Source organism: Neolamprologus multifasciatus, chromosome 3 (assembly GCF_963576455.1).
Source record: "Neolamprologus multifasciatus chromosome 3, fNeoMul1.2, whole genome shotgun sequence".
NCBI classification, from domain to species: Eukaryota; Metazoa; Chordata; class Actinopteri; order Cichliformes; family Cichlidae; genus Neolamprologus; species Neolamprologus multifasciatus.
The window spans coordinates 747,631-773,872 of NC_140441.1; the positions used below are offsets into that span (position 1 = coordinate 747,631).

The 26,242-nt window shown below is 43.8% G+C and overlaps 2 protein-coding genes, 1 long non-coding RNA gene and 1 pseudogene across 3 annotated transcripts in view; 2 read left to right on the forward strand and 2 right to left on the reverse strand.

Moving 5' to 3' along the window:
- The window catches only part of LOC146520935 (alpha-2-macroglobulin-like), a 34,325-nt gene extending 28,981 nt beyond the window's left edge, over positions 1 to 5,344 (reverse strand). The window contains exons 1-3 of the mRNA XM_085154230.1: positions 4,714 to 5,344; positions 4,454 to 4,634; positions 4,203 to 4,356 (exon numbers count right to left, since the gene is read on the reverse strand). Coding sequence (XP_085010356.1) covers positions 4,203 to 4,356; positions 4,454 to 4,634; positions 4,714 to 4,793 — 415 coding nt within the window. The 5' untranslated portion in view covers positions 4,794 to 5,344. The remainder of the gene's footprint in view (positions 1 to 4,202; positions 4,357 to 4,453; positions 4,635 to 4,713) is intronic.
- A 326-nt stretch (positions 5,345 to 5,670) lies between these two features.
- LOC146520936 (uncharacterized) lies at positions 5,671 to 11,568 on the forward strand (annotated as a pseudogene).
- Positions 11,569 to 12,800: 1,232 nt separating this feature from the next.
- On the reverse strand, positions 12,801 to 13,861 carry LOC146520937 (uncharacterized). Its single transcript, XR_014873259.1, has 2 exons — positions 13,238 to 13,861; positions 12,801 to 13,173 (listed from the first exon to the last, which is right to left on the reverse strand). It is a non-coding gene; the product is annotated as an uncharacterized LOC146520937 (long non-coding RNA).
- Positions 13,862 to 18,528: 4,667 nt separating this feature from the next.
- The window catches only part of LOC146520938 (alpha-2-macroglobulin-like), a 28,314-nt gene continuing 20,600 nt past the window's right edge, over positions 18,529 to 26,242 (forward strand). Inside the window, exons 1-8 of the mRNA XM_085154231.1 lie at positions 18,529 to 18,725; positions 18,805 to 18,985; positions 19,083 to 19,236; positions 22,561 to 22,613; positions 22,724 to 22,744; positions 23,294 to 23,459; positions 23,535 to 23,619; positions 23,716 to 23,857. Coding sequence (XP_085010357.1) covers positions 18,646 to 18,725; positions 18,805 to 18,985; positions 19,083 to 19,236; positions 22,561 to 22,613; positions 22,724 to 22,744; positions 23,294 to 23,459; positions 23,535 to 23,619; positions 23,716 to 23,857 — 882 coding nt within the window. The 5' untranslated portion in view covers positions 18,529 to 18,645. The remainder of the gene's footprint in view (positions 18,726 to 18,804; positions 18,986 to 19,082; positions 19,237 to 22,560; positions 22,614 to 22,723; positions 22,745 to 23,293; positions 23,460 to 23,534; positions 23,620 to 23,715; positions 23,858 to 26,242) is intronic.

Genomic DNA, 26,242 nt, shown 5'->3' on the forward strand with positions numbered 1-26,242 from the left:
TAAGGGGGTAGTGCTTGTCCTTTCTAGATTTACCCAGGGTAAGGTTGTTGTTGAAAACCAGCATGAGGCCGCAGAAAGCTGGGCAGCCCAGTAGTACCATTTGAGGTTTGGAACACACAGACCTCCCCTGTCATACGGGAGATATAGTAGCGAAAGGCGCAGTCTGGCTCGTCTGTTATTCCAAATGAATTTAATGAATATTGTTTTTGCCTTTGTGAAGAAGTCATCTGGAGGGCTGAGAGGAATGACTTGGAAGAGATATAGAAATTTTGGAAGAACATTCATCTTGAGAATATTTACACATCCAATCAAAGAGATTGGCAGCATAGACCATCTATTGATTAAGTCAACAACAGAGTTGATAGTAGGAGTGTAATTTGCATGTACCAAATCGTTAATTTTTGGTGTGATTTTTATACCTAGATAGGTAAGACTGTCTCTGGCAACTTGAAACATTGTTTGAATAGGTGGTTTAATTCTTTCAGAATGTTTAAAGAAGAGGATGGCTGACTTAGATTCATTAATTTTATAACCGGAGATATTGCCAAAGAGATTAATTGTTTTGAGTAGCTGGGGAATTGAGCTCTTTAATTTGGATAGCATTAAGATAATGTCATCCGCGAATAATCCAATTTTGGACTCAATATTATTTGTTCTAATGCCAGAGATATTTTGATTGCTCCTTATCACAATAGCCAATGGTTCTATTGCTAGGACGAAAAAAAGAGGCGAAAGGGGACAGCCTTGACGTGTACCTCTGCCTAGATAGAATGGTCTAGATATGATATTGTTAGTTCTAACTGAGGCTATAGGTTTATCATATAATATTTTGACCCAGGTCATGAAATAACTGCCAAAGCCAAATTGAGACAGTACCTTATAGAGATAGTTATGTTCGACCCTATCAAAATCTTTTTCTGCGTCCAAGGAGAGCAGAGCCATGTCTGGATGTTCTGAATTTGAGTAAAGTACATTCAGTACTCTGCGAATACCATGCTGCGCTTGCCGGCCTTTTACAAAACCATTCTGGAACTGATATTGCTAATTTATATTTTAATTAATGACACCATCCATCCATCCACCTTCATCCGCTTTATCCGAGGCCGGGTTGTAGGGGCAGCAGCCTAAGCAGAGAAGCCCAGACCTCCCTCTCCCCAGCCACCTCCTCCAGCTTATCCGGGGGAACACCAAGGCGTTCCCAGGCCAGCCGAGAGATATAATCTCTCCAGCGTGTCCTGGGTCTGCCCCGGGGCCTCCTCCCGGTGGGACATGCCCGGAACACCTCACCCAGGAGGTGCCCAGGAGGCATCCTTGTCAGATGCCCAAACCACCTCAGCTGGCTCCTTTCGATGTGGAGCAGCAGCGGCTCTACTCTGAGCCCCTCCTGGATGGCTGAACTTCTCACCCTATCTCTAAGGGAGAGGCCAGCCACCCTTCAGAGGAAGCCCATTTCCACCACTTGTATCCGCGATCTCGTTCTTTCGGTCAATACCCACAGCACGTGGCCATAGGTGAGGGTAGGGACGTAGGTCGACCAGTAAATTGATAACTTTGCTTTTACACTCAGCTCCCTCTTCACCACGACGGACCGGTGCAGCGTCTGCATCACTGCAGCTGCAGCCCCAATCTGTCTGTCGATCTCCGGCTCCCTTCTCCCATCACTCGCGAACAAGACCCCGAGATACTTGAACTCCTCCACTTGGGGCAGGAACCCATCCTCGACCCGGAGTGGGCACTCCACCCTTTTCTGGCTGAGAACCATGGCCTCAGATTTGGAGGTGCTGATCCTCATTCCCGCTGCTTCACACTCGGCTACGAACCGTTCCAGTGTGAGCTGGAGGCCCTCACCCGATGAAGCCAACAGAACCACATCATCCGCAAAAAGCAGAGATGAGATTCTGAGGCCACCAAAGTGAAAGCCCTCCGCCACTTGGCTGCGCCTAGAAATCCTGTCCATAAAAATTATGAACAGAACCAGTGACAAAGGGCAGCCCTGGCGGAGCCCATCACCCACCGGGAACGAGTCCGACTTATTGCCGGCAATGCGAACCAAGCTCTCGCAATGGTTGTATAGGGATCGAACACCTCCCACAGGACACCCCGAGGGACACGGTCGAATGCCTTCTCCAAGTCCACAAAACACATGTAGACTGGTTGGGAAAACTCCCATGCACCCTCAAGTATCCTTGAAAGGCTAAAGAGCTGGTCCAGTGTCCCGCGACCAGGACGAAAACCACATTGTTCCTCCTGTATCCGAGTTTCGATTAGTGGACAAACTCTCCTTTCCAGCACCCTGGCATAGACTTTCCCAGGGAGGCTGAGGAGTGTGATCCCCCTGTAGTTGGAACACACCCTCCGGTCCCCCTTCTTAAAGATGGGGACCACCACCCCGGTCTGCAAGTCCAGGGGTACTGCCCCTGATCTCCACGCAACATTGTAATTGTCATTGCGTAATTAATGACACATTTAATTTATTATCTAATTATGTATTTAATACATTTTGGCACCCGAGGCCCTCCATATTCTTCCCTCACGATTTTTTTGTACTTTGAATTCCAAAGCCATGTTTAAACATATTTATTTTATTGTGAACTATTAAAAATGAAAACCGATAAACTTTCACATAAAAAGAATTTGACTCTGAAATAAACTAAGAGGCATTACTCAGACATGATTCATTTTGTGCTCTCTGTCCCCGATTACAAAGTTAAGCTGAATTACTGTCTAATTCTCCATCACAGCAGCAGGTCTCAAAATGGAAAATATAATATGGCCTTTGCCCTTTGGGGGAAGTTGTGCACTCTGAGTATTCTGCATGTTTTATTTCTCATCACTGTGAAATAACTGCATACCATTCGTTGTCAGTAGCTGTCTTTTGCAATGTGAAGTTCTTCATTAGTGTGAGCTCAAATATGAAACTTGTGGGATTTTTTTTCCTTTTGTTGTTTTTTAAAATACCACATTTTTCGGACCATAAGGCGCACTGACGATGAACTTGTCTGAAACGGGTCTGTTTTCATACATAAGGCGTACTGGAATATAGGGCGCATTAAACGCCTTATAATTTATGCTATGTAACTTTGCACTGTCCACTTTCTGCTGTAACAAAACAAATTTCCAACGTGTGGGACTAAAGGTTATCTTATCTTATAATAATGACTAACCTGGTATTGTGGATGGATTATCTCAGTTGTTCTCCTGACTGAAGTTTGGTCCATTTAAAGCATCTTTCCATGTGACTGCATTCGTCAAAAACCATCGGGAACATTTATCAAATGGAAAAAAGTTGGCGTTCATCCTCCAGCTTCACTGTGTTTATGTTATGCTAACATAGCTGTGTCGCTAGCGATCACATAGCACATTATCATATACCAGCTAGCCCAACTTCAGTAACCCTATTAACATCACTGCTGTTTAGCTTTCTGTCTTCATTTCATTTATGTTGGAAGTGATAGAAGAGCATGTTTTAGAAGCTAGCAAAACCAGCGAGCTAACTTCCTGCTAACTTCAAACTTCGAAATGTAATAAATTATGTTTTGATGGATGCCTGGATGTTAAACTTAATTGTTACACCTGGTAAAGCAGCAACACTGATCATTTTATTAAAGATGAAAGAATTTAGACAGTTTTTAACTCTCAGTGAGGCTGCAGTGTTCATTTGACTTTAGGACCTGAAGCAGACAGTGTTTAGGACCCAGATTACTCCAAGTCCTCGAGGCTCCTGATTACGGTAGCCGTAATGCTCCAACAATCCATCAAGCGGTGCGGCTTCGTACCTTACCAAAGTCATTCTAAAACATTTTTGACAGATTTTTGAGCACTGAGTACCACATAAAATCTGTTTGTGGTCAGTAAACACAACCAGAATTCATACATAAGGCACACTGTCGATTTTTGAGAAAAAGAAAGGATTTTAAGTGCGCCTTATAGTCCGGAAAATACGGTAGTTATGTGCAAAGATGGAGTCGGATTTCAAAGTGCGACCAAACATCTCGGTCGATCGACCATATTAAATATTATATCAAATATCTTGAAAAACATTTGCTATTTGAAGCAAATATTTCACATCAATCACTGTATGTGTGTCCAAATTTTGGACCACAAAACTTGTTGCACAAATTGGAGATGGTGGAGCAGCTGGCTCATGATGATGGAATTTGAATGAACTACATGTCTTATATAACATAACAGCACATTGTTACCTTTTTGTCCAGGGAGGTAGATGGGTTTATCTGTTTGGATGAATGTGAAGGGATCAGATGCTCGGATCATCACTTTTCTGACTTGTTTGGAGTAAAATGTGTCTCCTCGTACCTCCACCTGAAAATGTTGCACCTCCTTTTGTACCAAAGGAGCCTGAGACAGTGGGATATTTAGATAGTCATTAAAGCCAATAATGCTTACAATAACAACTAACAAACACACTTTGTGTGTGAAAGTGCTGGTTGCCAACCTCAAACTGAACACAGGTTTGAAAGGCCTCATTTGACGTATGCGTGAATAAGGTCGTGTTCTTCTCTCGGGACATCAAAGTGACAGTCATGACCAGAGTCCCACTGGGCTGTCGGAGAGTTGCACAGAATTTGGCCTCAGCTCCAGCTTCAATAACTGCAGGAATGGCCACCAGGTACTGGCTGCATACAGCATCACACATACAGCAGTTACTGCAGTGAACAACTCACACAGACAAAAACACGCTGAAGACAAACTCACGGTTCAGCCACCGCTTGATCCACATGCATCCAGCTCAGGAGGACACACAGAGTGCAGCTCAGGATCCAGAGACGCTCCATGACTGGTTGTGATCGTTCTCAGTGTCAGCTTCTGCTAAATATCGGCTGATCGTCCCCACCCACATACACTGTAGCAGCCACGTGTTTGAAACGCACTCATGTACTCTGATCTCCACAAAGTCAATCACTTACACATTTACAAAATCCCAATCCTGCTATCAGCACTGAACACTAAACTATAGACAACAGTAAAGTTTGTCATTCAGTGTAAAACATTACAGTAACATACAGTGCTCCGAGGTGATGTTTCTAAATCAGCTCCAAGTTTAATTCGGCTGTTACAAAAAGTTATTTCTATTCTGTATGTGTCCATGTTTGTCTTAACACCAGTGCTGGGATGCACCCCTGTAGTCTGTAACTACTCATATTCTCTAAAATCACTGGGAGCTACAGTAGGTGTAACTCCCTTTACCCAGCGTGGGATGTCTGACTGCCATGTTTTTGACCTTATTTCTCAGGAAAGACTAAACAAACGTTTGTGTAGTGATAACAGGCTCAAAAAGAACTGGTGGATTTATCAGTGATGTCACAGACTGCTATAGACGCTTGAAAGACAAAAATCACAATGTTTCTGTAAGAATTAAAAATGAAACATGTTAAACAGCTTTTGTTGCACTTTACTAAACACCACAGATCAAACTTCAGCTCGCTGAAATAACAGCAGTGACAGTCACACTGCTGAGTGTGGAGGGATATCTAGTCTGGTTTTTAAACTGTAACATTGCTGAGAGTGAGTCATTATGTCTGACCCTCTGGACCCAGCAGTATTACCCCATCCTATTCTATTTGCCTTGTTTGATTTGCTTTTACGGGAAAAGGGTTTTTGTTTGTTCTGTCTCACTAAGGGGCTGTGGGGGGGGGGGGGGGGGGGGGGGGGGGCAAGCCTTACACACATACAGATGTGTTAATCCATAAATGTTAATACAGTTTGTTAATACTTGTTAACAAATGCAGAAAATAAAGTTTGTTCAAAAACAGTAAACAGCACTGAACCCATGAAAGACTGAAGTATTACTGTATTACCTCACTTATATGAGGAGCTGGAGCATTTTTTAGTCACAAATGCATAACCTTGTATGAGTAACTCTGGATTAAAACAATGACATACTTAGGTGGAGAGATAGGCAGTAACGTGTTACAAGTAATCCGATTACTTTTTTCAAGTAACGAGTAATGTAAGGGATCAAGTACGCTGCGTTACTGCGTTACTAAACCGTGTTTGTTTGTGAGAGTGTCTCATGACAATGACGTACAAGTGTGACGTCCATGGTAACGGACATGTGCACATCAACAATGGAAAATATATCGAGTGTGGGAGAGAGTAGGACCATGCAGCATTTAGAGATTGGAAGTACTCACATTACTTTGAGTTTGATTCCATAAAAAGTGACAAAAACATTGGAGTCCACTGTGCACTCACATGGTGTGTGGGAAGAAAACTTTACAATCAACAGAAAAAGTTTACAATGCCTTTGAACATGGACACTGCAGGCCTACTTGTTGTTCCTAGAGTATTTAAAAGTAGAATGGGAGGCAGAGCCTTCAGTTTTCAGGCCCCTCTTCTGTGGAACCAGCTTCCAGTTTGGATTCAGGAGACAGACACTATCTCTACTTTCAAGATTAGGCTTCAAACTTTCCTTTTTGCTAAAGCATATAGTTAGGGCTGGACCAGGTGACCCTGAATCCTCCCTATAATTGTTAAAAGGCCGAAAACCTCTCAAGTCAAGTCAAGTCATCTTTATTTATATAGCACATTTAAAAGACATCAAGTGTCGGCCAAAGTGTGGGGGATAATATAATAAAAGAATTAAAATAGAAAGAAAACATTTTTAAAAAGAATTGTAAGACATGTAAGAGTATATAGCATATAATGTACATGAAAATATGCACATACATATACAAAACTGTACACATTCACACACAAGCACACATATGTGAACATAACGTATATACACATACAACATCATCCAATAGGATAAGAGACCAAATAGACAGAATAAAAAAGATATCAAAGAGATCCGAAAGCCTTGGAAAATAAGTAGGTGTTGAGATTAGATTTAAAGACTTCCAAGGATGAAGAGAATTTTATGAAGGGGGGAGACTATTCCAGAGTCTCGGGGCGGCAATGGAGAAAGCCCTGTCACCTCTAGATTTGAGCTGGAAGCGTGGAACTGATAAAACCATCTGACTGGAGGAGCGCAGAGATCGAGTGGGCAAGTGCAGGCTAAGAAGATCTGAAATGTAACCTGGAGCCAAACCATGGAGAGCTTTAAAAACAAATAATAAAACCTTAAAATCAATTCTATGTTTAACTGGTAGCCAATGTAGAGATGCGAGTACCGGGGTAATATTCTCTCTCTTTCTAGTGCCCGTCAGGAGCCTTGCGGCTGCATTTTGAACAAGTTGCAGGCGGGTCAGGCTTGAGTGACAAATGCCTAGATAGAGAGAGTTACAATAGTCAAGACGTGACAATATGAAAGCATGGATAACAGTTTCCAGGTCTTTAGATGACAGGATATTTTTGAGTTTAGAAACGCTCCTGAGTTGGAAAAAACTGCCACGAACGACTGAATTTATTTGCTCGTCCAGCTTGAGAGTGGAATCAAAAATGAAACCAAGATTTTTTACGTGGGGGTGTACATGAGCTGATAATGGGCCCAGATTGTTTCTTATGAGACTAATAGAGTCCTGCTTACCGAAGATTATAATGTCGGTTTTGTCATGATTTAGTTTGAGAAGGTTCAGAGACATCCAACAGTGTATGTCGCTAAGACACTCTGAGACTTTCTGCAGCGTACTATCAGCACCTGGTTTTAGAGAAAGGTAAAACTGTGTATCGTCTGCATAAGAGTGGTAAGGGATCTGATGTTTCTGAAAAATGGAGCCTAATGGGAGCATGTATAAGGAGAATAAGACCGGACCCAGAATAGAGCCCTGAGGTATTCCACAAGTTAGTGTAGCTGGGAAGAGTATTTGTTACCCAGCATCACAGAATATGTTCTGCTCTCCAGGTAAGAGGCAAACCATTTTAGAGCAGAACCTTGAATGCCGACACGTCTTTAGATGGTTTAATAGGATTGTGTGGTCGACAGTGTCAAATGCTGCGCTCAGGTCTAAAAGGATTAAAACTGTACTTTTTCCAGAGTCAGCAGCTAGAAGCACATCATTGAACACCTTCAGTAGAGACTCTGTGCTGTGGAAGGCCCTGAAACCAGAATGATATTTGTCCAGAATATTATGCGTGTCTAAGAATGAGGATAATTGGTGGAGGACAATCTTCTCAAGAACCTTAGACAAAAATGGCAGCTTAGAGATTGGTCTAAAATTGCCAAGAACTGATGGATCTAAACCAGGTTTTTTTTAGAAGCGGCTGGACAACAGCTTGTTTAAACAAGTCAGGAACAGTTCCATATGAGATACTGCCATTTACAATAGTGAGGATGTTGGGGCCGACTGTCTTCAGCACATCTCTGAGAAATGGTGTATGTAACATATCCAAGGGGCACGTAGTTGGTTTCATTTGCATTATTATATCAGTGAAATGGGATAATGAAACCGGTTTAAATTCTGAAAAAAGGAACGAACATGTAGGTGGTTCAGAGGGGTCTAGGGATGGGAGCGGGATATGTGCTCGGATATCATTAATTTTTTCAGTAAAGAATTTTTGAAAATCCTCAGACGCGTGTGGGGCAGTCTCAGATATGACTGATGTGGTGGGATGCAAGACAGAGTTGATTGTTTTGAATAGAGCTTTAGGATTACCAGACTTCTTGTTAATGATCATGGAGAAATAATTTGCTCTTTCTACCTTGATGGTGCGCTGATAGTTATTTAAGCAATCTCTAAACACTTGATAAGAAACGTGGAGCTTATCTTTCTTCCATTTTCGTTCTGCTTTCCTGCATTCCTGCATTCCTGCCTGATGGCACGAGTGACCTTATTTAGCCAAGGCTGAGTTTTAAATTTTTGCCGTCTACATTTTAAAGGAGCAATTGATTCCATTATGTTGGTACAAGCACAATTAAAACATACAAGAAGTTCATCAGGACTATTGCTATGAGGAGAACTTTCATCAAAGATGGCTAAAGGAGATGCAGCGAAGGCAGTTGAGAATTGGGGAGCAGTTTCAGGTGTTATAGGGTGTATAAGAGAGGGGGCCTGGGTTTGTTTGGGGGATGAGTGAGGAATTGGAATATTAAACAAAATGAAATTATGGTCAGACGGACACACATCAGTCACTTCAACGCCGATCACTGAGAGCCCAGATGACAAGATGAGGTAGAGTGTGGCCCTGCTTGTGAGTAGGGCCGTTGACAGACTGGGTCAGATTAAATGACTCCAAGAGTTGTAAAAACTCCCTAACCAAAGTTTAGAGGGGCAACACATATGGATATTGAAGTCGCCAAGGATTAGAAGCCTATCAGTTGTTGGTAATGTCACAGATAGAAAATCCAAAATTTCCTTAATGAAGTCTTTGTTAAGGTGAGGAGGCCTATAAACTAGAGCACAGAGTACAGGAGAGCACAGATCCAGCATAAACAGTTGCAGTTCAAAACTGGTGTAGACACTTCTGGGTAGCATTCTACATTTAAAGTGATCTCTGAAGACTGTTGCCAGGCCGCCTCCACGACGGCAGGTCCTAGGTGTGTTGAGGAAGTTACGGTTTTCAGGAGTCAGATCCACAAAAGCAGCTGGATCATCAGTAGGTGTTAGGGTCCCTGGGTCATCGACCCAGTGTTTTGTGTTTTTGGTTCTTTGATTTTGTTATTTCATTATATTCTAGCTTTGCTTTATGGGTTTTAGGATTATTCTTAGTTTAGGTTCTCTGGGTGGGGTTTGGTTAGAGTTTTAGTGTTCTGGTTTTCTGTCTGTGTTCCATAGTTGCTGTCTCCCCTGTCTGCTGTATCCCCACGTCCAGTCAGTGTCTGTGTCTGCCCTGGTCCCACGTCTCTGTTCCCTTTGTTATAGTGCCTGCCTGTGAGTCTGTGTTTCCTGTTTTACTTTGAAAGTCCATGTCTGATGTTAATGTGTCTGGTTTTGCTTCCCCTTGTCTCGTTAGGCCTGATTTGCCCCAGCTGTGTTTCCCTCCTGTTACCCATTCCCTGATTGCTCCCTCTGTGTATTTAAGCCCTGTGTTTCTTTGTGTCTGTGTTGTGATCTACTCTCATTTATGCTGTGTGTTCCGTCTGCCTGTTCAGGTAAGTTTATTTGGAATTTTGTTACGTTTTGCCACCTTTTGCCATCCAGCAATAAAAGCTGAGTTTTGAGTTACTTTCCGCCTCAGAGTGTCTGCACTTTGGGTCCTTCTACTTCCACTCCTGCCTGCACACAGCCCTAACCTGACAGAAGATCACGACCAGAACATGGACCCCGCAGACTCTTCAGCTTTTGAATTCAATGCTGAGATGGAGCGGATGATTAAGCTCCTTGACCGCATTGCTCAGGCCAACGATTTGAGGACCATGGCAGTTGGGCTAAGCGCTGTAGATGCCATCATTCGGAGCAACCCTCGGCTTACTCAGCTTTCTACGGACACTGTGCTGGGCAGCTCCATAGCTGCCTGGAGGGAGCAAGTCAGGGCTGGCGAGCTTGCTCTCTCTACCTCCACCTCCACTTCTTTACCACCCCCAGGACAACACACACTCACCACCTGCCTCAACGCTACCACAGACTTCCTCTCCTTCCACACACCAGCTGGGACTTCTTTCACCTGTCTGTTCACCTGCCTTTTTCCTGGCAGCTATGTGGTCGGACGATGAAGAGGTCTCCGTTTCTCCGCCAGTTTCAGTTCCCTCATCCAGAAGGAAACGACACCACCGTCGCTCCTCTCCTCAATCATCTGTTCTGCCACCTGTTGTTCCCGCTGGGGGTTCTGGAGAACCGCTCCAGGGGTCCGAGGGGCCCCTCCAGCCGTCGTCTGCCTCCGCTGGGGGGTCCGAGGGGCCCCTCCAGCCGTCGTCTGCCTCCGCTGGGGGGTCCGAGGGGCCCCTCCAGCCGTCGTCTGCCTCCGCTGGGGGGTTCGAGGGGCCCCTCCAGCCATCACCTGCGGCTCCCCCGCCGTCGCCTGCAGCGCCATCACCTGCGGCTCCCCCGCCGTCGCCTGCAGCGCCATCACCTGCGGCTCCCACGCCGTCGCCTGCAGCGCCATCACCTGCGGCTCCCACGCCGTCGCCTGCAGCGCCACCCTCGCCTGGTCCAGCCTCCGAGTCTTCAGCTCCGCCTGGTCCAGCCTCCGAGTCTTCAGCTCCGCCTGGTCCGGCCTCCGTGCCTTCGCCTTTGCCTTCGGCTTCTCCTGGTCCTGCCTCGCTCCGTCTAGCTTCGTCTGCGCCTGAGGTCCCCATGCCGTCTGGTCCTGTCCGGCCTGCTCGTCCTGCACGTCCTGTTCGGCCGCTTTCCAGGCCGATGACTGGACGTCATTGCCGTCATGGACGGCCCCCTGAACTACGTCGCCGCCGGTGCCTCCCGCCCGGCCGGCCTCCTGACATGCTCTATCGCCGCCGGTGCCTGAACCTTTTCGAGAGTGTTGCCTTGGCCTCTGCGCCTTTCATGGGCCCTTTTGTTAGTTTTCTTTTGGACTGTTCCTGGGCTTCAGTGCTGTTTTGTTCTGTTTTGGACTTTGTTCCCTGTGTTTTGGTTTCTGGCTCCTTGTGTTTCTTTTGTTTCGTGCCCTCCGTCCTGTTTCCCCCACTGCCCACCCTGGTTGGGTTGTTTTTTGTTTTTGGTGTTCTGGTTTGGGTTGTCTGGAAGCCAGCCCTTAAGGGGGGGGTACTGTTAGGGTCCCTGGGTCCCTGGGTCGTCGACCCAGTGTTTTGTGTTTTTGCTTCTTTGATTTTGTTATTTCATTATATCCTAGCTTTGCTTTATGGGTTTTAGGATTATTCTTAGTTTAGGTTCTCTGGGTGGGGTTTGGTTAGAGTTTTAGTGTTCTGGTTTTCTGTCTGTGTTCCATAGTTGCTGTCTCCCCTGTCTGCTCTATCCCCACGTCCAGTCAGTGTCTGTGTCTGCCCTGGTCCCACGTCTCTGTTCCCTTTGTTATAGTGCCTGCCTGTGAGTCTGTGTTATGTTTCCTGTTTTACTTTGAAAGTCCATGTCTGATGTTAATGTGTCTGGTTTTGCTTCCCCTTGTCTCGTTAAGCCTGATTTGCCCCAGCTGTGCTTCCCTCCTGTTACCCATTCCCTGATTGCTCCCTCTGTGTATTTAAGCCCTGTGTTTCTTTGTGTCTGTGTCGTGATCTACTCTCATTTATGCTGTGTGTTCCGTCTGCCTGTTCAGGTAAGTTTATTTGGATTTTTGTTACGTTTTGCCATCCAGCAATAAAAGCTGAGTTTTGAGTTACTTTCCGCCTCAGAGTGTCTGCACTTTGGGTCCTTCTACTTCCACTCCTGCCTGCACACAGCCCTAACCTGACAGTAGGTAGCCAAGTTTCAGTAATAAAGAGAAAGTCCAAGCCATGAGAAACAAACAGGTCACGGTATATGAAAGTCTTGTTCACCACAGACCTTGCATTGATTAATGCCAATTTAAGTGGTGAAGTATCTGAGACTGATTGTGTGACACCACCAGATGGTACAAATTCCAGATGCTGAAAATTGGTGGTGTTGGCACCTCTTTTGTTTCCTGTCCAGTCTATTTGGGTTACGACAGAAAGCTGACCAAATAGATGGTATTTGGTGAGAAAGTCCGTTTCCCACAGGATGATTATACACATGCAGATTAGAGATGGACCGATCCGATATTACGTATCGGTATCGGTCCGATACTGACCCAAATTACTGGATCGGATATCGGCGAGAAATAAAAAATGTAATCGATCCATTAAATATCAAAAAAGCACCTCACAAAACTTGCTACAGGCGTAACTCGGCTCATAACCGTAGCACGTTGCAGCAGTGTGCATCACGTGATAGAGCCGCTGTGTGTATTTGTAGCCTGCTAGCAAACATTTCATCTCCAAGGAATTTTCCCCAGTGAGAAGTAAAGCAAGTGTGTAAGTTCATCTCTGAATGTTTGTAAAGCATTCCCACCTTAAGCTTAACAACAGATATATGGAGCGACTGCCTCTCTCTCTCTCTCTCTCTCTCCTGCTGCGACTTCAATCGTGAAACTGATCAATGATCAGCTGATCGGCTTTTCTGTCGTGAGTCCGTCTCTCTTGCTTGTTTTTGGCCCACTTCTCACCAAAAAGAGAACCAGCGGCTGAACAACAGCAGCACTATTAAGCTTGATAAGCTGTTGTTAGAATTTATTTAATATTACTTTCTACACCAGGATCTTTTTCTACGTAGCTGACGGCTGGTAACTGTGCAGGGGCGGATCTAGCAAAGTGTAGCCAGGGGGGCCGATAGGGTATGAACAGGCAAAAGGGGGCACAAAGACATACTTTTCTTTCTTATTCTCATTTAAAATGTCGAGCTTTTAATAAATAATTATCTGAATCTTACACCCAAAGTTTTAATCTGATGTAAAATACATAGAAGTCCATTACTGTATATAGTAACTGTTAAGTCTAATATACCCTAGTAAGCTATAGTACTTTTTCCTTTGGGAAGATACCATCTGTGCAGTCTGCAATTCTGTTGAAGAAAGATGTTGAATCTATTTAATTATTCTTGAAAAATAATTTATTTCTGTGCATTTTCCCCCCTGCATCAAATTAAATTTGATTACATCGATTAAGCATCATGAGGTGGAGGGTGGGGGGGTGGTTCCCTTTTTTTTTTTGCTGGGAGTTTGCAACCCTATTAGTTAGGTTGCTTAATATTTCTGCTAAGTACTCTTTAAAATACTAGAATAGGGAGGATGGAGTAGGTTTAAATTTATTAGATTGATCAGTATTGCTGAACTATGAAATATAGTGCAGTGTATTTTTTACATACAGGTATAACAGAATAGCTTTAGTTATTTATTTAAACTTGAGTATGAACTTATACAAAATGCAGCAAGATATTAAAAAAACGTTTTATTGATTAAAAAACACACTATATCGGATTCATATCGGTATCGGCAGATATCCAAATTTATGATATCGGTATCGGACATAAAAAAGTGGTATCGTGCCATCTCTAATGCAGATTATAACGGCAGCCCCGGTGAATATAGCGTGGACAGTGAGCTATCCCCAAAGCAACACAACGCGCATAAGTTTGGGGAGGCAGCCGAGTCATGAGGCGACGGAAACATGACCGTGTCAGTTTCCCTAACCACTCTGATTTTTCACTGCCTAATCCTAACCGAAGACTCTTTCCAGTCATCTTGCCTGGCTGTGCGGAACTCTTTCATGGATGGACACAGTATGCCCCTGGACCCGCCCCAACACATGGACAGTGAGATCCCAGCCAGATGGAGCACAAGATTCATAGAGGCTGGGGTCTATCACACCAAGTAAGGCCCCAAGTGAAGGCTGTGTAAAGATCCACCACCACATAACAGCAGGGTGTAAGATGGTAGCAGGCAGGGCATACATGGAACGCCATAACCAAGTGGCCGGGGTAGTGTACAGAAACATCTGTGCCGAGTATAACCTGGAAGTCCAGAAGTCAAAATGGGAGACGCCTTCAAGGGTGGTGGAGAATGGCCGAGCTAAGATCCTGTGGGACTTCCAGATACAGACGGACAAAATGGTGGTGGCTAACCAACCGGAGATAGTGGTGGTAGACAAACATGAGAAGACGGCCGTAGTGATCGATGTAGCGGTTCCCAATGACAGCAACATCAGGAAGAAGGAACACGAGAAGCTCGAGAAATACCAAGGGCTCAGAGAGGAGCTCGAGAGGATGTGGAGGGTGAAGGTGACGGTGGTCCCAGTGGTAATCGGAGCACTAGGTGCGGTGACTCCCAAGCTAGGCGAGTGGCTCCAGCAGATCCTGGGAACAACATCAGAGATCTCTGTCCAGAAGAGCGCAGTCCTGGGAACAGCTAAGATACTGCAGGACCCTCAAGCTCCCAGGCCTCTGGTAGAGGACCCGAGCTTGAAGGATTTACCACAGGGGCAAGTGGGGATTTTTTTTTCTTTATATATATATATATATATGTGTGTGTGTGTGTGTGTGTGTGTGTGTGTGTGTGTGTGTATGACTCTTTTCCCCTTTATCAATTTGCAAAACTCACATACGTTAGAGTGAAGTAAGAAACTTTTTTGTAACCTGTGACAACAAACACAACAACACAAATCTGAAAGAGAAGAACTGTGTGAGAAAATGATTAAATACTGTATATGTGACAGAGAGACACGGAGACATCATGTTAATATGTAAAAACATTTAATGTGGTTCATTCAGCACCAACATCACAACATCATAGCGTCAGGGTGATTATATGGATATATATGATACTGATGGAGGCGGCTATCAATCAGAGGGACTGACAGGAAGTATGGGTGTGGTCGCAGTGCCTCCGTCATGGGTCCTTCCTGCTCTGATTGGAGCTCTGAGGTCAGAGGGGTGTTTTATGATGTTTGTCTGATGCTTCCTGACAGTCAGCAGCTTTGACCTTTGAACCACATGAAACGTTTTGACCCCACATGTGACACAGAGTCAGCACACTCCGTGGAGATCCATCAGAACAGCAGAAACACGATCATCATCATTATAAACTTCTAATGTAAGGAGACTGTCGGAGGTAAGGAGACTGTTGGGTAGGAGGTAAGTGATGGAAGTGACGGACAAGATAAGCGACTCATGTTGTAACTGACGTCAGACGCCGGAGATTTTGGTGGAAAATTAAAGCGAATGGTAGCTTAGAATTGAACAAATTCCTTTATGCTTCAGTATTACCAAATACACTTATCAATTGTTTTATAACTAACAACATTTGTCTAAATCATCTCCAACACCCTGGAGAACAACGGGGAGAGTTTAGAGGCTCTCCAAGATTACATTGATCAGTGCTTCCAGGATCTCGTGATGAAGAAGGTCCAGTGTGCAGCTTCCCCGGCCAAATCTGAGACGCCGTTGTTGAAAAGACTTCACCAGGCAGATTCCCCTGGCACAACATCGCCAGCCGGCAAAGATATTGCAGACATCCTAGAGTCAATTGACCAACGATTGTCCAGTTTCGACGCAAGGCTGTCCTTGGTGGAGATTCTTCACCGGGAATTTAAATGCTTGCGAGAATCCCTGGAGTTCAGCCAGCAGCAGGTGGAAACGCTCGCTGCTGAAAATGCCACGCTAAGGGAGTCGGTGAAATGTCTCACAGACAATGTTACTCAACTAAATAGAGAAAATAAAAAAATAAAAGAAACAGTTATAGATCTACAAGCTCGTAGCATGCGTGATAATCTGGTATTTTCTGGTATTCCAGAAGCCGCTGGAGAGGACGCGGAGACCACGGTAAAAAGCTTCATCAAAACCCACCTGAAGCTGCCGGAGGACACGGTGAAGAACATCGTCTTCGATAGGGTGCATCGCCTCGGCCCCATGCAGGCTGCGACCGGGAGACCATGTCCTATTTTGGCCAAATTCAGCCACTTCAAACAAAAGGAACAGGTGAAAAGCCGCGGCAGGGAATTAAAAGGAACGGACTTCAGCGTGAACGGCCAGTTCCCCAAAGAGATCCTGGAATGACGCAGGGTCCTCTTCCCAATCCGACGCGGCTTCATCCAGAAGGGCTCCCGCGCTGTCATCGCTGTGGACGGACAGCGTTACCGCGACCCCGGCATCACTCCGTGGCTGTATTAACCTCACACCAGATAAGAATCCGCTACACCCTTTCCCTATCCACTCACACTAACTTGCATTAACATCTGTTTAACTTACCGGTATCAAGTCGCATCTTAAGTGTGATATGATAGCAGAATTAACACCGTTAATCACTCTCCGTCCGTGATTTAATTGGAATGTTTCCGGGGTTTTTTGGGGGTTTTTTTCTTCTCGTTTTTTTTTCTCTCTTTTTCCCCCTCTTGTTTTTATGCTGCTCACACTTGTCCTTGGTTTATTTCTTTATTTCTTTCACTGCTTCGACCACCTGCTTCCACACTCATCCACAAACAACATCCTTTATTTCAACATTACCGCCGCACGATCACGCTCAATCATCCGCTCAATGGCAGCACATTTACATCAGACAGCGCACACAGACCTACAGGACACACACACTTAAGCCAAGCATACTCATATTAGTAAATATGCAAACACATTTTTCTCTCTCTCCCTCTCTTTATTTATGAACAAGTGATGTATTCTCTCCACCTGTCTAAGCGACACACACAGAGTACACCTCTAATTATGTACAGACATCTATGGGTGCACTAAGGTTTGTTACATGGAATGTAAATGGAGCTGGCTCCAGAGAAAAGAGGTTAAAAATATTTAACCAACTCAAAAAACTACAGGCAGATGTTGTCCTTTTACAAGAGACCCACAGACCTCTTAGAGGTTCAAATAAACTTAAAACACCTGAGTTTCCTAATGTTTTTGCACCTTGTTATAATTCTAGACAAAGAGGAGTAGCAATTTTAATCCATAAAAAAATTAATTTCACAGTACTCGATACAGTTATAGATCCAGAGGGCAGATTCTTAATCATTAAACTATCTATACTTATCTATTTATCTATTTATCTACTTATCTATACTAAAAGCTATGTATTGTAAGTGTATATGGTCCAAATGTTTTGAAATTGATTTCATGAAAGTATTTAACTTCATTTGGCAGAATTCTTTAGTGTAGTCAAATTTATAAGAGGAAATTGTTGAGCTGTTAAAATGGGAGACAATCCAACTGAATGTTTCAGCCAGATTTATGAAGTTTGTCACGATTTAAATGAGCATGCTGTTTAGTCCTTGGCCACATGTTTCAGCACAGTAACCATGAGTGAGCTCATATCATAAATACATGTATCATAATAAATATCAAATAATATCATAACAGCAGCAGATATTCAGTATATCAGTAGACTTCAGTCTTTCATAGGTTCAGTGCTGTTAACTGTTTTTTTCTGTTATTTTCTGGATTTGTTAATAAGGATGAACACATCTGTATGTGTGTTTAAACATGCCCCACTGCAGCCCCTTAGTGAGACAGAACAAACAAAAACCCTTTTCCCGTAAAGGCAAATCAAACAAGACAAATAGAATAGGATGGGGTAATACTGCTGGGTCCAGAGGGTCAGAGATAATGATTCATTCTCAGCAATGTTACAGTTTAAAAACCAGACTAGATATCCCTCCACACTCAGCAGTGTGACTGTCACTGCTGTTATTTCAGTGGGCTGAAGTTTGATCTGTGTTGTTTACCAAAGTCCAACAAAAGCTGTTTAACATGTTTCATTTTTAATTCTTACAGAAACATTGTGATTTTTGTCTTTCAAGCGTGTATAGCAGTCTGTGACATCACTGATGAATCCACCAGTTCTTTTTGAGCCTGTTATCACTACACAAACGTTTGTTTAGTCTTTCCTGAGAAATACGGTCAAAAACATGGCAGTCAGACATCCCACGCTGGGTAAAGGGAGTTACACCTACTGTAGCTCCCAGTGATTTTAGAGAATATGAGTAGTTACAGACTACAGGGGTGCATCCCAGCACTGGTGTTAAGACAAACATGGACACATACAGAATAGAAATAACTTTTTGTAACAGCCGAATTAAACTTGGAGCTGATTTAGAAACATCACCTCGGAGCACTGTATGTTACTGTAATGTTTTACACTGAATGACAAACTTTACTGTTGTCTATAGTTTAGTGTTCAGTGCTGATAGCAGGATTGGGATTTTGTAAATGTGTAAGTGATTGACTTTGTGGAGATCAGAGTACATGAGTGCGTTTCAAACACGTGGCTGCTACAGTGTATGTGGGTGGGGACGATCAGCCGATATTTAGCAGAAGCTGACACTGAGAACGATCACAACCAGTCATGGAGCGTCTCTGGATCCTGAGCTGCACTCTGTGTGTCCTCCTGAGCTGGATGCATGTGGATCAAGCGGTGGCTGAACCGTGAGTTTGTCTTCAGCGTGTTTTTGTCTGTGTGAGTTGTTCACTGCAGTAACTGCTGTATGTGTGATGCTGTATGCAGCCAGTACCTGGTGGCCATTCCTGCAGTTATTGAAGCTGGAGCTGAGGCCAAATTCTGTGCAACTCTCCGACAGCCCAGTGGGACTCTGGTCATGACTGTCACTTTGATGTCCCGAGAGAAGAACACAACCTTATTCACGCATACGTCAAATGAGGCCTTTCAAACCTGTGTTCAGTTTGAGGTTGACAACCAGCACTTTCACACACAAAGTGTGTTTGTTAGTTGTTATTGTAAGCATTATTGGCTTTAATGACTATCTAAATATCCCACTGTCTCAGGCTCCTTTGGTACAAAAGGAGGTGCAACATTTTCAGGTGGAGGTACGAGGAGACACATTTTACTCCAAACAAGTCAGAAAAGTGATGATCCGAGCGTCTGATCCCTTCACATTCATCCAAACAGATAAACCCATCTACCTCCCTGGACAAAAAGGTAACAATCTGCTGCTATGTTATATAAGACATGTAGTTCATTCAAATTCCATCATCATGAGCCAGCTGCTCCACCATCTCCAATTTGTGTAACAAGTTTTGTGGTCCAAAATTTGGACACACATACAGTGATTGATGTGAAATGTTTGCTTCAAATAGCAAATGTTTTTCAAGATATTTGATATAATATTTAATATGGTCGATCGACCGAGATGTTTGGTCGCACTTTGAAATCCGACTCCATCTTTGCACATAACTACCGTATTTTCCGGACTATAAGGCGCACTTAAAATCCTTTCTTTTTCTCAAAAATCAACAGTGTGCCTTATGTATGAATTCTGGTTGTGTTTACTGACCACAAACAGATTTTATGTGGTACACGGCGCTCAAAAATCTGTCAAAAATGTTTTAGAATAACTTTGGTAAGGTACGAAGCCGCACCGCTTGATGGATTGTCGGAGGATTACGGCTACCGTAATCAGGAGCCTCGAGGACTTGGAGTAATCTGGGTCCTAAACGCCGTCTGCTTCAGGTCCTAAAATCAAATGAACACTGCAGCCTCACTGAGAGTTAAAAACTGTCTAAATTCTTTCCTCTTTAATAAAATGATCAGTGTTGCTGCTTTACCAGGTGTAACAATTAAGTTTAACATCCAGGCATCCATCAAAACATAATTTATTACATTTCGAAGTTTGAAGTTAGCAGGAAGTTAGCTCGCTGGTTTTGCTAGCTTCTAAAACATGCTCTTCTATCACTTCCAACATAAATGAAGACAGAAAGCTAAACAGCAGTGATGTTAATAGGGTTACTGAAGTTGGGCTAGCTGGTATTTAATAATGTGCTATGTGATCGCTAGCGACACAGCTATGTTAGCATAACATAAACACAGTGAAGCTGCAGGATGAACGCCAACTTTTTTCCATTTGATAAACGTTCCCGATGGTTTTTGACGAATGCAGTCACATGGAAAGATGCTTTAAATGGACCAAACTTCAGTCAGGAGAACAACTGAGATAATCCATCCACAATACCAGGTTAGTCATTATTATAAGATAACATAACCTTTAGTCCCACACGTTGGAAATTTGTTTTGTTACAGCAGAAAGTGGACAGTGCAAAGTTACATAGCATAAATTATAAGGCGTTTAATGCGCCCTATATTCCAGTACGCCTTATGTATGAAAACAGACCCGTTTCAGACAAGTTCATTGTCAGTGCGCCTTATGGTCCGAAAAATATGGTATTTTAAAAAACAACAAAAGGAAAAAAAATCCCACGAGTTTCATATTTGAGCTCACACTAATGAAGAACTTCACATTGCAAAAGACAGCTACTGACAACGAATGGTATGCAGTTATTTCACAGTGATGAGAAATAAAACATGCAGAATACTCAGAGTGCACAACTTCCCCCAAAGGGCAAAGGCCATATTATATTTTCCATTTTGAGACCTGCTGCTGTGATGGAGAATTAGACAGTAATTCAGCTTAACTTTGTAATCGGGGACAGAGAGCACAAAATGAATCATGTCTGAGTAATGCCTCTTAGTTTATTTCAGAGTCAAATTCTTTTTATGTGAAAGTTTATCGGTTTTAATTTTTAATAGTTCACAATAAAATAAATATGTTTAAACATGGCTTTGGAATTCAAAGTACAAAAAAATCGTGAGGGAAGAATATGGAGGGCCTTGGGTGCCAAAATGTATTAAATACATAATTAGATAATAAATTAAATGTGTCATTAATTACGCAATGACAATTACAATGTTGCGTGGAGATCAGGGGTAGTACCCCTGGACTTGCAGACCGGGGTGGTGGTCCCCATCTTTAAGAAGGGAGACCGGAGGGTGTGTTCCAACTACAGGGGGATCACACTCCTCAGCCTCCTTGGGAAAGTCTATGCCAGGGTGCTGGAAAGGAGAGTTCGTCCGCTAGTCGAACCTCGGATACAGGAGGAACAATGCGGTTTTCGTCCTGGTTGTTGAACACTGGACCAGCTCTTTATCCTCTCAAGGATACTTGAGGGTGCATGGGAGTTTTCCCAACCAGTCTACTGGTCCTGTGGGAGGTGTTGCAGGAGTATGGGGTGTCTGGCCCATTGCTACGGGCCATTCAATCCCTATACAACCGTTGCAAGAGCTTGGTTCGCATTGCCGGCAATAAGTCGGACTCGTTCCCGGTGGGTGATGGGCTCCGCCAGGGCTGCCCTTTGTCACCGATTCTGTTCATAATTTTTATGGACAGGATTTCTTGGCGCAGCCAAGTGGCGGAGGGCTTTCACTTTGGTGGCCTCAGAATCTCATCTCTGCTTTTTGCGAATGATGTGGTTCTGTTGGCTTCATCGGGTGGGGGCCTCCAGCTCGCACTGGAACGGTTCACAGCCGAGTGTGAAGCAGCGGGAATGAGGATCAGCACCTCCAAATCTGAGGCCATGGTTATCAGCCGGAAAAGGGTGGAGTGCCCACTCTGGGTCGGGGATGAGGTCCTGCCCCAAGTGGAGGAGTTCAAGTACCTCGGGGTCTTGTTCGCGAGTGATGGGAGAAGGGAGCCGGAGATCGACAGACAGATTGGGGCTGCAGCTGCAGTGATGCAGACGCTGCACCGGTCCGTCGTGGTGAAGAGGGAGCTGAGTATAAAAGCAAAGTTATCTATTTACTGGTCGACCTACCCTCACCTATGGTCACGAGCTGTGGGTATTGACCGAAAGAACGAGATTGCGGATACAAGCAGCGGAAATGAGCTTCCTCCGAAGGGTGGCTAGCCTCTCCCTTAGAGATAGGGTGAGAAGTTCAGCCATCCGGGAGGGGCTCAGAGTAGAGCTGCTGCTGCTCCACATCGAAAGGAGCCAGCTGAGGTGGTTCGGGCATCTGACAAGGATGCCTCCTGGAGGCCTCCTGGGGTTTGTGTTCCAGGCATGTCCCACCGGGAGGAGGCCCCGGGGCAGACCCAGGACATGCTGGAGAGATTATATCTCTCGGCTGGCCTGGGAACGCCTTGGTGTTCCCCCGGATAAGCTGGAGGAGGTGGCTGGGGAGAGGGAGGTCTGGGCCTCTCTACTTAGGCTGCTGCCCCCACAACCCGGCCTCGGATAAAGCGGATGAAGATGGATGGATGGATGGTGTCATTAATTAAAATATAAATTAGCAATATCAGTTCAATTTCAATAAATTCTATACATATGTCTCATACATGTCAGTCCATTATCTGAGATCTGTCTTGGCTTGCTGTGTAGGGTAACCAATCAGATCCATGTTTGATAAGTTGCAGTGACTTTGTTTTAAAGTATAAAGAGAGAAACAGAGGTAACCTCTCAATTTTTCTCAAAGTGAATTTCAGAGTCGTTACGATGGATAATAAAATGCGACCTGCCAATCAGCTGGTGAGTTTTTGAACAGTATTATTAATAATGCTGTTTGCAATTTGGATGCAGTGATTTACACAACAGTTTCTTAACTCCACCTGTCTTTCTTCTTTTGCTCTTTCTTTCAGTATGATGTCATTGAACTTCAGGTAAGAAGGCGCCTCTAGAAAAGGCTTTTACTTCTCTTGTAAATGCATCAACACAACACTGAACACATGCAGTCAGACAGACTTGAAGGTTCCCGGCTCACTGCTTGCATACACACTGCTTCTGCAGTATTACTCCAAGTTACTGACAGTGCAAGGTTTAAAAACTGGACAAAGTGGGTTGCATGTATGTAATACACACCGTGCAGGTGCCTGTTCTGTCACTTGATGCCCCACATGTAAAATTAAAATGACAGTGATTAAATCAAATTAATAATTTTGATTTAATTACTCCACAAACACAGCCACAGCTTCCCTGTCATTACAGCTTAGGTTTCTTTATATCACTTAATTGTTAAACATTTATAAACAAGTGCTTCACATCTAGAAGGGGACAAAGCTGGCTACAGATGAAGACAGGACATTTTTATGTCCCCCTAAATTTATATTGTCCAGTTTTAGCTCGAATCTTGTTGAAAAAGAAAAGAAAGAATCTAGTTGGTACTGTATTTACAACTGTGTAGTAGCTGTCACTGTCATTTGATTTAACAGGATCCTCACAGTAACAGGATTGGACAGTGGCTAAATGAAACATCCAATAGCAGAATACTGCAGCTTTCTTACTCCTTGGACACTGAGGCCCGTGAGGGACCGTACCAGATCATTGTGTCAATGGGTGAGAGGAAAATATATCACAACTTCAAAGTGGAGAAATATGGTAAGTCAGTCTTATTTCTTTTTAAATTCTTTGTTGTAATGGAGTGCAAATGCTGACATTCATATTTTGCCCCAGTTTTACCCAAATTTGATGTGACAGTAAATATATCTGAAGAAGTGAGTATTGGGCAGGAAGACATTGAAGCTAAAGTGTGTGCAAAGTAAGGAAAAGTTCTTTCAGGACAAATTATGTGTTGTAAAATCTGGAGTTTGAAGAGCAAATGACTCATAATGTTTACTTATTTTTCTTTATACAGGTACACGTATGGACAGCCTGTACCAGGACGTGTTACAGTCAATGTGTGCAGACCTATAGTTTTCCAAGGTATACCGCTGCGCAGTGAGGATGATTTGGCCCAATTTCAGATAAGTGCGCCCTGCCACACAGAGACAAAGCAGGTACAGTTATGATTTATTTCTCTCCAACCTTTTTTCCCTGATTCTTTGGGTACATTCAGGCCCCTGCATTAGCATTACAGCATACAGGTTGCCTGCTCTACCCAGCTGAACTGGCGCCGTGTGTCCTCTTCACTTTTTTCCCCTACAGTTTCATCATCTCATACTTTCATCCACGGATTTGAATTTTTAGTGATATCTCATCTTTCTTGGACGGACGTGTCAGCTCCAAAGGAGTGAAGTGGTGTTTGTTGTGCCTAAAAGGCTGCATAGGTTGTGTTGGTGTTTCTGCTAGATGATTAGCTTTACTGGTAGGGCTAAGGCTAGTGGTGTGTGTCATCATGTCTGTCACACAAAAGAATACAACTTCTGTGAGAAATATAAGATCTTCAAAAATACTCTGATCAGACTGTGTCACCTAAACAAGCTGAACAAACATACACTTATCCAAAGATTCAGCTCCTGTTAAAAGTTTGAACAATTTAGACTGTTTTACTGAGTTACTGGTCAGTGTTGGGAAGGTCAAAGTGTATTCCACTACTATTTCTGTGTGATTTATTACTATTACTGAAGGCTACTCGCCATACCAACACCAACTAGATGTTTAAATCTTAATATAAATGAGTAACAGTAGGTGGACATTAGGTAAGGCTGCACTTTTTGCAGTGATCTCGTATAGAAAACAATTCCACGCGTATATAAAAAAGGTCCGCGACTCCGAACCGTAGTAAAGGGACCTCTGGCTAATACGTCGGGTTCGTGTCGGGCTCGTAGCTGAAAACTAGCTTTACTTTGTTGTCTGGGTCAACTTTGCTAGCAGAGACAGAGAGAGGCGTTGAAAGGCTGCTCCAACTGAACTTATTGTTTCGGAGGAAAACACGAACACGGTGTACAGTCGAGTCTCAATACAGTGGCTTTCAAAAGTATTCGCCCCCCTTGAACTTTTCCACATTTTGTCACATTACAGCCACAAACATGAAACAATTTTATTGGAATTCCACGTGAAAGACCAACACAAAGTGGTGGACACGTGGAACGAAAATCATACATGATCCCAAACATTTGTTACAAATAAATAACTGAAAAGTGGGGGAAATAGCTACAGTGGTTTACTGAAACATGCGAACACAAATGGAAATGCAACCTGAACTCTCTCAGGCAAGCTTTCAAGAGTTCAAGCCCCGCTGTTGTTGGCGTTTGTTTTAGATTCAAAGAAGGAAATGGGAGTAAAAGATGGATCGACAATGGAATAAAAGTTCAAACTGGTACTTTGCTAAGTTGTCTGTTATGTGTAGAAACAATAATCCCTTGAGGCAGGTGTCCTTGTTGTGCTTGGATGGTTCATAGGTCAACATAAAGTGCCTGATCGAAATAAAGGAATGAAATGGGGACTGAACTGGAAATGAATGTAAAAGCTGCCAAAGTCTCAACACAAACTGCTCAAGACCATTTTAAAATGGGCGATCGTGGCTCAAGAGTTGGGAGTTCGCCTTGTAATGGGAAGGTTGCCGGTTCGAGCCCCGGCTTGGACAGTCTTAGTCGTTGTGTCCTTGGGCAAGACACTTCACCCGTTGCCTACTGGTGGTGGTCAGAGGGCCCGGTGGCGCCAGTGTCCGGCAGCCTCGCCTCTGTCAGTGCGCCCCAGGGTGGCTGTGGCTACAATGTAGCTGCCATCACCAGTGTGTGAATGTGTGGATGACTGGGTGTGTAAAGCACTTTGGGGTCCTTAGGGACTAGTAAAGTGCTATACCAATACAGACCATTTACCATTTAAAAAATCCCAAGAAAGTTTGTTTAGTTGGAAGCCAACAAACAAACACACAAAAAGTTAGTGGGTGAAGGTTTTTTTCACAGTACTGTATAACATATATATAGTAGTACTGAGATTTTGAGGATATAAATGAGATGCTGCTGGGAAATTTAAACGATACAGTGGTTTTGTGAGGTGATACCATCATACTGCTATACAGGCCCAGCTCGACAGGATGTTTGGGATGTTGTGGAGGATACGGCGTCTGTGTTTTCCAAAAAGAATTTCAGATTTTGAATCATCTGAGCACAGAGCAGTTTTTGTTGTTTTGAATGAGCTTTTGCCCAGAAAAGAATGCAGCGTTTCCAGTTCGCATTCACATTTGACTTCTTTGCGCAATGGAGCTTTAACCTGCGTTTGTGGGTGGCACGGTGAACTTTGTGCGCAGATATTGATTTGTGGAAGTGTTCCTGAGGCCATGCAGTGATCTGATTGGCAGAATAACAACAGTTTTTCATGCATTGCTGCCCGAGGACCTGGAGACTGCATCTGATAGTGGATTTCCTCCTTATCCTTTTCACGTTTTGATGACATTATGCGCTGCAGATGATGAGATATTCCCGGTCTTGATAATTTTA